Source organism: Gavialis gangeticus, unplaced genomic scaffold (assembly GCF_001723915.1).
Source record: "Gavialis gangeticus isolate Ggan-Ray unplaced genomic scaffold, GavGan_comp1, whole genome shotgun sequence".
NCBI lineage: Eukaryota > Metazoa > Chordata > Crocodylia > Gavialidae > Gavialis > Gavialis gangeticus.
The window spans coordinates 39858450-39870623 of NW_017729029.1; the positions used below are offsets into that span (position 1 = coordinate 39858450).

General features: G+C 44.4%; 1 protein-coding gene across 2 annotated transcripts in view; it reads right to left on the minus strand.

Moving 5' to 3' along the window:
- The window catches only part of LOC109300681 (SLAIN motif-containing protein-like), a 49660-nt gene extending 37603 nt beyond the window's left edge, over nt 1-12057 (minus strand). Inside the window, exons 1-2 of one of the 2 annotated variants that reach the window (XM_019521441.1) lie at nt 11982-12057; nt 9205-9946 (exon numbers count right to left, since the gene is read on the minus strand). In XM_019521441.1, coding sequence (XP_019376986.1) covers nt 9205-9935 — 731 coding nt within the window. In that variant the 5' untranslated portion in view covers nt 9936-9946; nt 11982-12057. The remainder of the gene's footprint in view (nt 1-9204; nt 9947-11981) is intronic. The other variant, XM_019521442.1, reaches the window with a different exon arrangement.
- Nucleotides 12058-12174: the final 117 nt, after the last annotated feature.

The following is a 12174-nucleotide window of genomic DNA, read 5'->3' on the forward strand; positions in this document are numbered from 1 at the left end:
AAGACTGGGATAAGAATCCTCGGGAGTGGAAATTAGGACAAGCCAAGGTTCCAGAAAGAGACAGGGTAGAAGGTATCAAGCTTAGGGAAACAAACTTAGCTTGTGTGAGAGCTTGGAACTGAACACAAGGATTTCTCAGTCGCATCAGTTCTCTGCTATCAACAGACCACATTTGGTTCCCGGGGGCAAAGCACACCTCTCACGACACGCTATTGCATGTACCCTAGGATGGGGGTGTGCAATTATTTTGGGCGGAGGGCCGGTTTTGGCAGGCTGTCGAGGGCCGCATGGGTAGCCTCACCTCTTGACAGGTGCCCCACCAGCTGGTCACCATCTTGGGACCAATGTCCCAGGGCCAGCACTGCTGGGACCCAGAGCGGGACACAGGCTGGCAAGGGTCTGCGGAGCCAGGCTGGCCTGCACCAGCAGAGGGGCAGGGAGCTGGCCCGGCTCCATAGAGCCCCTGCCAGCTGGGACCCCGCACTCCTGCCACCCTGCTCTGGGCCCCACTGGCACTGGCCCCACGATCCCGCTGGCTCCCCGCCCACACACTCCCAGTGCCTCCCAGCCCCACGGTACAGGCAGGAGGCAGCACTCAGCCCCAACCCCCTGCTTGCAAGCTGGTGCTGAGTGTGGGCAAAACCAGCCCCTCACCTGCCCCATGGCCGGTGCTCCCTGCTGCAGGTGCTTGCAGCCCCATCAAGGCTGTCTGGAGCAGGCACAAGCAGCCTCAGGCAGGCTGCAGGTGGCTGCAGCATGGGGTGTTGGCCATGGGGTGGGCGAGGGGCTACTTTTCCCCATGCTCAGCACCAGCTTGTAGCCTGCCCCACTGTCAGCCTGGCAAGGTGGGGTGGGTGAGAGGCCACTTTTCTCCATGCAGGGAAGGAGCCCAGGGAAAAGCTGAGTGCAGGGGGGTAAGCGGCCTCTCCCCCATCCCACGCCCAGTACCCCATGCTGCATGCGCTCGCAGCCTGCGTGGGGCTGTCCGGAGTGGGCACAGGCAGCCCCACACGGGCTGCAAGCAGCTGCAGGACAGGGCACCGGGTGTGGAGGGGCTGCTTCCCCCCCCACGCTCCTTCCCTGCCCAGGGTCCCCCCCACACTTGAGCTTGCCATGCTGGGGCAGCCATGTGCCCCCAGCCCAGAAACCATGGCTGGGGCATCCGGCTGAGGGGTGGGGCCGTGTGGGCCCCACTGTTGTGGAAGCCCGCCAGGCTTCCCCTGGGTCCTACTGCACTTGGTTCCAAGGGCAGAGAAATATTAATTTTCTACATTTTTTTTAGGGGCCCCACGGGCCGGATAGAATGGTCTTGCGGGATGAATCCGGCCTGCAGGCCGTATTTTGCCCACCCCTGCCCTAGGAGATGATAGTCTACTGTTGCTATCAGTTACTCTACCCATGAGCTGAAGTGGAAGACATCTGTGCAGTGAATCATATGGGTGTCATGATGTTGCTATGGCAGAATTTCTGGTTTAAACTCTTATATAATTCTCTAGATTTTTAAAAGACTATATTAAAACAATTAAAAGTTTGTAAAATTAAGTAATTCTGCTTTTCCTCCATCTTCTTTTCAGGCATCGAAGCATATGCAAAAGTCATTCAATAGATTTAGTGATTCTAAACCAAGGTGCTGCACAGAGTTAACACTGCCAATTGTGCAAATGAGATTCACAAGATAAACCCAGAGGTTCTGGCCGGTTACAATCTTTCTACATTCTCTGCAACAGAAAAATTTCTCTTCTATATTTTTGTAGTAAAAAAAAAAAGTGAAATTTAAGAGCTGGCATTTTGCAACGGGTGCCTTGAGTCTATGAAAGTTGAGAGCCACTGCAATGGATGAAGCACATATCACCCTACTTATGCACAAGAAATACCAAAGATCAACTATAGTTACCTAGCATTTTAAGCAGCTTTGAGGGTAAATACAACTGTTCACAAGCATAGTACTCCTGTCTACTACTAGTTTTACTAGTGGCTTAACATAAAACAAAAATAGAAACTGGTTTAGTCTGAGATTAGGTTCTCATACATTTGTTGCAAGAAAGCAAGCCACCATTAAGAGAAAGAATACAAACACCAGAGTTCATTAAAAATAAATGTAAAAAACCCTTTGTCAAATGTATTTTATTTGATACCAAATATTTCTAGTCCTGTGAGGCTTCCTAACTTGCATGCAGTATCAGATTGTTCATTTGAAAACAAAAAAAAGCTGAATAGATAAGTGTTTGATTAAAGCTCAAAGACTACTACTGCACACATACTTATCCCATTTCAAGAACCTCACCATGCCACTCAGATTTTAAGGTTGAGGAACACAGCAAACTTTTACTTTTTCCTCCCAAATACATTTACCTGGGGGCATATAGTTAGATTCCTAGAGTTGTATTTTCAAACTAGAAAACCATACTCCATCATGATTAGGTATACAGTCCATTCTTTATATTCAGCCACATGAAAAATGTGTATTTTTCTAATGACTGTTTTAAAAAGTAAACTGGATTAAGCTGTTGATCCTGTTTGTAAAGAGACAATCTGAACTATTCATAATGTGAAATTAGCATCTGAAAAGGAACATTCACCAGTCTTTTACTCTTTATGCATTTTCATGCTACCAACTGGAACCCCAGATTTCATTTTTGATATTTCTTCTACTTGGTACAACATTTTTTTAATAATTTAAAATGTATTGGTCAACATCAAACTAGGGGTTCCAAGTGACTATTCCCTTGTACACTGTAATAATTTAAACCAGTGATAGCATTTTTAATCCACGCTGCATCCTGACTGGAAGCATTTTACATTCATTCAGCTCCGCTTCATGTGTCTAAACAAAGAACCCAATTCTGATCTCTTGTTTATATATACTATAAACAAAACTACTATTTTAAATCCACAATAATTCCACCAAAGCCAAGGGAGTTACACTGGTATGAAAATGAAGGTGACATCAAAATCAAAGCCAAGATAGAAGATAAACAGAGTTCCACGTATTACCTGCAAAGGAAGCGCTTAAGGTTGTCTCTTAATCTATTATCATATTTTAAATGCAATTGAGTTAAATATGATTAAGGGACAGATTTACAAAGTATTTGGGTGCCTAAAGATGCAGGGAAGTATCTAGAGAGATTTGTAGGAGCATATAAGGTTAGAAAAAGCCAAACCACAACAGTGGCACAAACACAATTCCAAAACATTCAACTGAATTGATATGATGATACTCATTTATATAAAAACCTTCTTTTTTCCCCTAGGGTAAATTAACATTAGTAAATTTTTATTGCAATTTATGTGTGTAGAGCAGGGGTGTCCAACCTTTTTGAATGTGGGGCCAGGTCACGAACTTTTTATCACCCAGTGGGATGGCGAGCCATATTCAAATACGTCACAGGATGTGGTATAACATCAGGAAGTGATGTCATGTGACCTTTGACACCAATGAAGTTGCAGGGGTTGACATGGTGCTGGTTGACATGGCATGCATGACCAAGTTGACATGGTGCTGCAGGAGCCGCTTGGCTACAACCGGGTTGACCTGGTGCTGGAGAAGCCGTGGGTCCAGGCCGGGGTTAACCTGGGGCCTGCCTGGCCTGCCAGTGTCATGCCCGGGTTGACATGGTGCTGCAGGACCCCCCTGGGCAGAACTGGGTCGGCACCAGCCAGGAAAAGCAGCATGCAGCTTAAGTTGGCTTCCCACGTGCTGCTGGGGACAGAAGGAGACCGGCCAGATCTGCACCAGCCAGCAGAAGCAGCGGCGGAGCCATGTGCCGCTCAGGACTGACTGATGCACGCTCCTCCTGACCCCAGCAGCACATGAGAAGCGGCCCCCTTGGGGCCTCACGCGCAGGCAGCCGGACCCAGAGAGCCACAGTGCCCGAGGGAAGACTGGCCAGGGAGCAGGCGCCGCCTTGCTATGGGGCAGGGCTGGCTTGGAAGTGGGAGGGCAGGTGAGGAGGCGGGCACGGGCTGGCAGGGCCAGTGGCTGCTGCTTGGCCTCCCGTATGGGGCCACTCCAGCAGCACAGGGCATGGACACCAGCAACCGCATGCCCCACAGCCCCAGCCTGGCCCAGCACCCCCAACTCCATGCGGGAACTTACCTCTGTCCACCATGTGCCTCCGTCCACCACGCATGCAGGCAGGGCATGGGCCATGCTGCAGCTTCCCTGGCCACGCACCGGGGCAAGGGGCAGAGCCAAGGAACAAGCTGCACACGCTGTCCCCAGCTCCTCTAATCAGGCACAGCTGGAGCAGCCCCACACCATGCAGCCCTCAGGGCAGCGGCGGCAGGACCCGGCTCACTATGAGCCCGGCCCCGCAGTGGTCAGCAACTCCCCTCCCCTCGCTGCCGGCTGGGGTCCGCGGGCCGGACCTGCCCACCTCGCCTTACCGCTGCCCCGCCACCGCTGCCGTGGAGCATGGAGCAGGCACCTCAGGCCAGAGAAAATGGCTTGGTGGGCTGCACAGCGGCCCATGGGCCATATGTTGGACAAGCCTGGTGTAGAGCAACTAAGCTTATGTAACAGAGTGCACTGAAAGTTCTCTAAAGTTACTAAAACTACACTAAGTTCACGTATTTTCTAAGTTTGCAAAATGCTAAGTGTGGATTTGATAACAAGAAGCCTTTCCAGAAAGATAAGGCATAACATTAGATTAAGAAACAGCCTCCTGAAGCACAGTCCTGAGCAGATGTGGACTTGGAGGTTACACCTGTCGGTAGATGAACTAGTTAATGAGATAACCTGAAAGTAATTAGAAATAAGCAAATACAGAGTAAACAAAGAGCCCCATTACTTCATTGGGAAAGAGGGAATTATAAACATCCCTGTTGACTTTGCAGACAAAGATAGTTCTGTTAAGAAATTCACAAACAGCACTTTCCCATCATCCCACTACTGGGCAGCAGTTCCCCTGTTTAATGCTTCCTTACTTCACAACAGCACTGAAAGGAAAAACTCATTAGTGTTTATAAGGTAGATCCTATGGCAATGGGACTACATATTTATGATGCAGAAAATACTACAGTACTTATGCACTGCATCATTTCTTTCTCCCCTCAGGTCAGGGACACTCATTAGAAAGCCAGATATTAAGTATGCAAGCTTCAAAGGCATCTGTAATTTGGTTTTTGCTTGAAATTAAGAAATGTTTAATAGAATATTTAAAAGTTTTACTGATCTTGGCAATAAGTCTTTTTACTGTGTACACATGCTGAGGACATAAATTTTAAAATGTGTGAATGTTTTGAACTTGACCAAGTCAAGTAAACAAAAAAAATAAAAAGGAAAATGGTACTTAGGTATTACTACAAACAGTTATTTTACTGTAGCTTAGCAGCACTTTATATAAAGTGTAGCTATTTCTTTACCTTTTCTTTAACAATGCTACCAATAAATGACTCTCTCTTGTTATACTTAGGATTATTTTTCTGTAAAAACTTAAATTAGTAAATTAAAAAGTCTAGCCATCTTTGAGCTAGAGTTGAGGAGAAAGCAAGAGTATATTAATATGCACATCTCAGTAGAACATTCTGAATGGCTGATACAATGATCCTAGAGTTTTCCGAAGTCAAATGAGTGAACAACTCATTTCTTCAGTAACTCTCAGTTTATAAATGTTAGTGAGAAGTGCTTGGATACCTTATATTTAAATTAAAGTTTTAAATTAGTACTCAAGGTAAGAAGCCAAATAGTCTAATCAAGATCTGTCTCTTAAAATTTGACTTTTGTTAGAAGACACTCATTTTCTTTAAGCTAATGGAATTCCAATTAATTGGCTTTGTGATGTACAGTGAAATTACAGTGCGCACAGATTTTTTTTGTGTTATAAAAGTGACTAAATTACTTTAAAGTCCACATCTGAAGGAAGGTTCCAAAGAGAATAGAGCTAAACTGTTCTCAGTGGTGACAGATGACAGAACAAGGAACAAAAGTCTCAAGTTTCAGCAGGGAAGGTTTAGGTTAGTTCTTAGAAAGAATTGTCTCACTAGGAGGGTAGTAAAACAGTGGAACAGGTTACCCAGAGGAGTGGTGGAATCTCCATCATTGGAGGTTTTAAGACCTGGCTAGACAAAGCTTTGGCTGGGATGACGTAGTGGGGGACGGTCCTGCCTTGAGCGGGGGATTGGACTAGATGACCTCCTGAGGTCCCTTCCAACCCTAGTTTTCTATGGTTTTCTTACGTCGATTAAATGCAGCCAACACTGAGCATGACTCTTAACACATGGGCCACACTGGGCAAACATGATGGGAACCTACCACAAGAATAGGTAAATGCAACCCATCTGAATAAGACGTGGTAGTGCCCATTACGCACAATCTCCCTCACCCCCCCTCGGTGATGGGGACTGCACATAATGGGCACTACCACGAGCCATAATAGTGCATACCCAGACTCGCTCTGTCAGCCCCTCTCTCAGTCTGGTGCATGATTAGTGTGGCCCCACCCTCCAGGAGATGGAGCCAGACCAGGTTGCCACGTGCCTCATCTACCTATATGTTTTTGGAGCATTCCAGGACTTGTGACAAAAACACCCACTTCCAGTCAGGAGTGGGGGCTAATTAACACATGGATCCTTTGTGGGCTAATTAACACATGGAGCCTTTGTGGAGAATACACATATATTGAGCTGTACTGAGCTGTGGGGTCACTGTGGCTTGAAATGCTGTTGACTCTGGAGGGGCTCAGCCTAATGAATGATGCAATACACCAGGGCTTTTCAAGATTTTTTAAGGAGTATATCCCTCCTGGTGGCTACCCCTTCCAGATGTGGAGTGGGGGGAGGTCCCCTGGGGGCCAGTTAATGAGCAGGGGGTGGTCCCCCAGTGGCTAAACACAAAGTGTACCCCTTGGAGTCTTCCCAAGTACCCCCAGGGGTACACATACCCCCAGTTAACAACCCCTGTGGTACATCATGAGCCTTTGGCTTTGGACTGCTACCATGCATATGGAACTGTAAAGTTACAGGAGTTAGAGTGTGTGCACAAAAAAAAAAGTTTGCAGTATATAAGCAGGTGCCAAAGTGCCGCTCAGAAGTGTAGTTATAGAGTATCTGTGCTAAAATTCTCAGCAGTTTCTAGGAAAAAAAAGATAACATGCGCCAATTCTGGATAAAGAAAGTACATGGGTATTATATGCAAACTGCTACAGCCATATTTAATTTTAAGGTTATTGTCTTAAATTTTGTCCCTCACTTCCATGTGATCAGAGGGCACATCCAGACAAGCGTGCATGTGTGGTTTGCAGTGCGTCAAAACTGTTTGAGGTGCCACAAACTGCATGTAGTTCATGTGCAGCCATTCATCACACTACAAATTTCCAGTGCAGCACCAAAATTTGATACCAGGAACTCCTGGTATCAAGAAAAAAAAGCTCCAAAAATAGTGGTGCGGCACATCCTCCAGGAGTGTGCGCCAGAACAACTGGAGAATGAATCCTCCAGGGAGATGCTCTGGCTGCCAGCCTGAGCTCTGCTGCTTTAGGTGACTCCCAACTTCTCCAGCATACCAGGAGCCAAGAGAAATGGAAAAACGTCTGTTTCCCCAGAGCAGGACATTTTACCCAGCAGCGTACACCACGTGCAGGAGTGTATGCAGTGGCAAAAAGCAACTGCACAAATTTGTGCCAATGCTATTTGTGCCACAGCAAATGCATGCAATGCTATTTGCACCATAGAAATTCTATTTGCACCACAGGAAATGCATGCCCCTGCATTTGGGGATGTGCTCAAACAGGGCAGAGTCTAACAGTAAGGAGAGGGGGAAGGAACTGCCAGGGAAAAAAGTTGAGTGGCAGCAGAAAGCAAAGGGCTACCTAGCCCCTAGGATTTTTTCCCTGCTGTAGCAGTGGGAGGAGGACAAATTTAAGGTAAACCGCAAATTAGATTCTACACCTGGAAAACTGTAACAAATGTATACATTTTCCACATAAAGAACCTAATTAATCAGGGTCATCTACTATTTGAGTAAATACACTACTTAAATGGCATTTGGCCAAGTAATACTAATTACACATTGAGAAACTTAAACCTATTAATAGAAAAAATATTTCAGAGGGAGACCACCAGTGGAAATAAGAGACATTATCTTGCAATATCTGCAATCAAGACATTGAAGCATTATGCTAGTAAGTGACAGCATGATGAGTATTAAAAATGAAATAAACAGGAGTGTAACTGGATCAAATCCCCTTTACTCCTCAAACTGGTGGTAACTGATCCCTCTTGTTGGGTCATTTGGAAGGTAATTATTACCCCTTCAATTCTCTAAGATGCCCTCAGATTTGGACTATAAACTGATGTCATTAAGGCACTGATCTCCTCTCTAGTAACACGCTAAATTAAAAGGTTTCTATAAATTTGTTAAGTTACCTTTAGAAATACAATTCAGTCTAGAATTCATTAATTATCTAAGACTAATCTTGCACTATTTTGGAACTGCATCTTTACTACAGAATTAAGGTCTTGCTTGTCTACAGTTACACAACAGTAATAGGACTACATTAATTTTACCCAGTACTCTGTGAATACAGTGGCTGAAGTCTTAAAGTACTAAGCTGAATAGCTTACTTATAAAGGCAAAGCTACTACAAAAACACTGGCATTACTTCGGAAGGTCTTTTTGTTAGAGAGTTCAAGTGAAATTGGCAAGCCAATTTTTATTTTGCAAAAATTACTGTGAGGCTGAGCTGCTAACTTGAGAGTCCAAGGTAATGTCAGATAGGGATTACATGCAATTGGTTTATATTTTCTCTCCAAAGAAAGGAGAGAAGTTTTATTTGGGGAAAAAATGTATCTGGGTGTGAATGCCTTGGATAACAAATGAGGAACAAACACATACACACCTAAAACTAAGATCTTGGAACATGACTTCTTTTTATAGAATGCTCACATATTTGAATTACGAATACAATTAGAAAAAAAAATGTTTCTCCCTTACTTATGTGAAGGCTGTATTTCTGTCAAGTTTACTATATACATTTCTATGCTTTCTGTCATGATACCAAGAACTAAAACATGGATAAAAGCCTTACAGTTTAGTCTAACAGATCAAGAATAATGTGACTTAATTACACTCATTTCATTCTAGCACAGGATCTGGTAAACAGAAACAGCCAGTGGCAACTGGATTCTTGACCCAGAAACCACCTAATTCCTTTTACTAGTTTTTAACACAAACCTTTATAGTATCTGGTGCTTTGAGATACATACCAGCAGTCCTCTTCATCATTGCAATTCCCTAGTTCTAGCACTTCCACTTCATCCAGAGCAGTATCATTCAAGAGGTCTCCTAGATCATCACTCTTCTCATTGGGACTCTCTTCACTTGGTTTAACTGATGAATCAATACTTGCTGTGATCAGGTCTTCCCCAAGCTCCATACTGCTACTCCTATCCATGCTTGAAGGACAGCTAACATTTACATCATCATACTGCATTTCCGTATTATTTGTGTGTTCTGAATTAGGAGACACTTTTTCAGTAGCAGTATTGTTGCAGTACTGCATTTGAGAAATCATCTTTTTCTTTAAACAATTACTCTCTTCCTCCTGTGTTCTTATTTTGTTTAGCTTGCTGTGTAGATCTGCCATTATTTGTAATTCGTGCTTTTCAGTGATAGCGTTGATGCTATTATTAATTTCCATTCCATTTAGACCTGGATCATGGTTCTCCACGCCACTGTCAATCTGGCTCTGAGCATTTGTGCCTAGCACACTTCTACGGCTTCTAGTTCTTAACTGCTGATTTTGGATCTCCAGTCTCCTCACTAGTTCCTGCAGCTTTCGCACCTCCTCCAGCTCTGGACCCACCTGATCAGCACCCGGTTCTGTGTCAGGACCCATAGCAGAATTCTCTGTTGAATCCTGCCCCAGGTCAGGTTCCAGAGCATGATCTTGCTGTATGACAGGGGCACTGCCAGGAACTACCATCTTCAAGAACATACAATTTCACTCTATGAAATAAAAAATACATGAGATTAAGGGCAAGAGTATGCATACAATTTTAAATAAACCACAGCTTTAGACTGGCGCACACACAAACAACCTTTGGCACGTTAAGAGCTTGAACAGCAACAATAATCTGAGTTTGAATTTAAAGGGTATGTGCTACTGATTATATGAATCAGTTTGAAAAGTTATAAATGTAAAAAACATATATATGTACACAGCATAATTTTGGCTTTAGAGCACTTTTTGAACTGAAATTCCAGTTATAAACTGTAATCTTAGGTTTATGTAACTGGATAAGTTGCATCAGAAGAGATGCAGAAACCTCTTATTTCCATTGTTTCCTTCCGGCATATAATAAAATTAGCTTTTTTAAAATAAATGATTAATGGAACACTCCTATCTTTGCAAGCCATGTAAAGTGAGCTTCAAGAAGGATGTGGACAAGCTCGAAAGGGTGCAAAGAAGGGCCACCCGTATAATCAAGGGCCTGGGGGATAAGCCTTACAATGAGAAACTTCAGGATCCGGGTTTGTTCCGTCTGGGTAAAAGAATGCTGAGGGGTGACTTGATAACCACCTATAAATATGTGAAGGGAGACCAGCAGGATCTGGGAGAGAAACTTTTCAGAAAAGCACTCCCTGGGAGGACAAGGACCAATGGGCACGAGCTAGTTTAGGCTAGATATACGGAAAAACTCTCTCTCTGTATGGGTAACAAGAATCTAGAACACACTCCCAGAAGAGATGGTACAGTCGCCATCCCTGGTGGTGTTCAAGAAGAGGCTGGACAAGCACCTCATTGAGCTAGTTTGAGCCCAATTACTTCATGGCCATGGCACGGAACTGGACTTGATGATCTTACATGCCTCTTCTCGTCTTTCTTTCTATGATTCTGAGTCTAACCTGTGCACTAGAAGTAGATTAACAGCAGACATGCTTCAGAAAAAGTTCAAATGTTTCTTCTCAAACTGGTTACTCAGTGCAAACATTATGCTAGAAATTAGATTAAACCAGTCTCCTTATATGTGGTTGGGTACAATAGTTCAACTTCCACCTGTTTACATGTGACTACATTGAAAAGGCATTGACTGAAGGAAGCCAGGAAGCAGAGCAACTGAACTGCTACTTTCAGACAATGAAAACATTGAAGACTTGGTAAAAGCTTTGCCTCAATTATAAAATTAACGCTAGAAGCTCAAAAAAATACCCAGAAAACATTTCTCTGGACTTTGGAAGAAGGTGGTAGATTAGTGGCAATACAACTGCAGCAGCAGTTATGGTGGAACACATGAGAGTGATTACATGCAGCGCTTTCACTGGAATGCTTTTGCTGTTGCAGTTGAAAAAGTTGAGCCAAGATCTCTGCTGCAAACACAGCAAAGAATGAAATATAACAAACCTCAGATTATAGACTGGCATGTTTCAGAAAGAAAATCTCTCTGTGGTCCTCTGGGGTTAAGTGCTCCTGTTTATCTTGTGGCTGTGTTGACCAAAAGAAGGGTGTGTACAGAACCACCTCTCTGAGAGCCCTAAACTGCCCACGTATACAGATTTCTGAAAACATATGGAGTGATGCTTGAGCAGAATGCACATCTTCCATCATTTCTAGCAGTTTCTCGTTTTAAAATTATTCATAACTACTTCACATCTACAACGAAAAAAAACATCCAGGGAAACTGCCCAAGCATATGAAGGAAACAGTGAAGCAGTACCACATGAGAAGTGCTGCCAGATACACAAAGCAAACACAAGAAACAAGATAAAAAAAGAAAACTCCTTGTAATGTCCTTCAGTTGTCTTATCTGCCACTACTGGAAATTTTCTATATAAGCTGCCTTTGGCTGGGAAAACATGATTTCAAGGTGGTGGTACGAGACCTGGGCACATTTAACCCATAGAAACGTTCATCTTGTGCACAGAGGATTGCAGTTAAGAGTCGCTTAAAAAAATCAAAGGGATAGTGATGCCCACTTTCCAGCCTTGTGCCCACCTGCATGTGAATACTACCTCGGGCTTCTTTAAAGTTCCTCTTTTGTACCTGTTAGTTTTCCAGGTGTGCACTGGTCCCTGGTTCAATGTTAGAAACCAATTAGAAAGGGTGCCGCACAAAGCAGGGTGCAGCAAGCGCTGGACCTCACACAGGCTCCCCGCAGCACCACCTGCTCAGCCGAGACGCGCCCGAAGGCTTGGCCCCTGTCCCCCAGCGACGCGGTGGGTCCCGGACAAGGCAG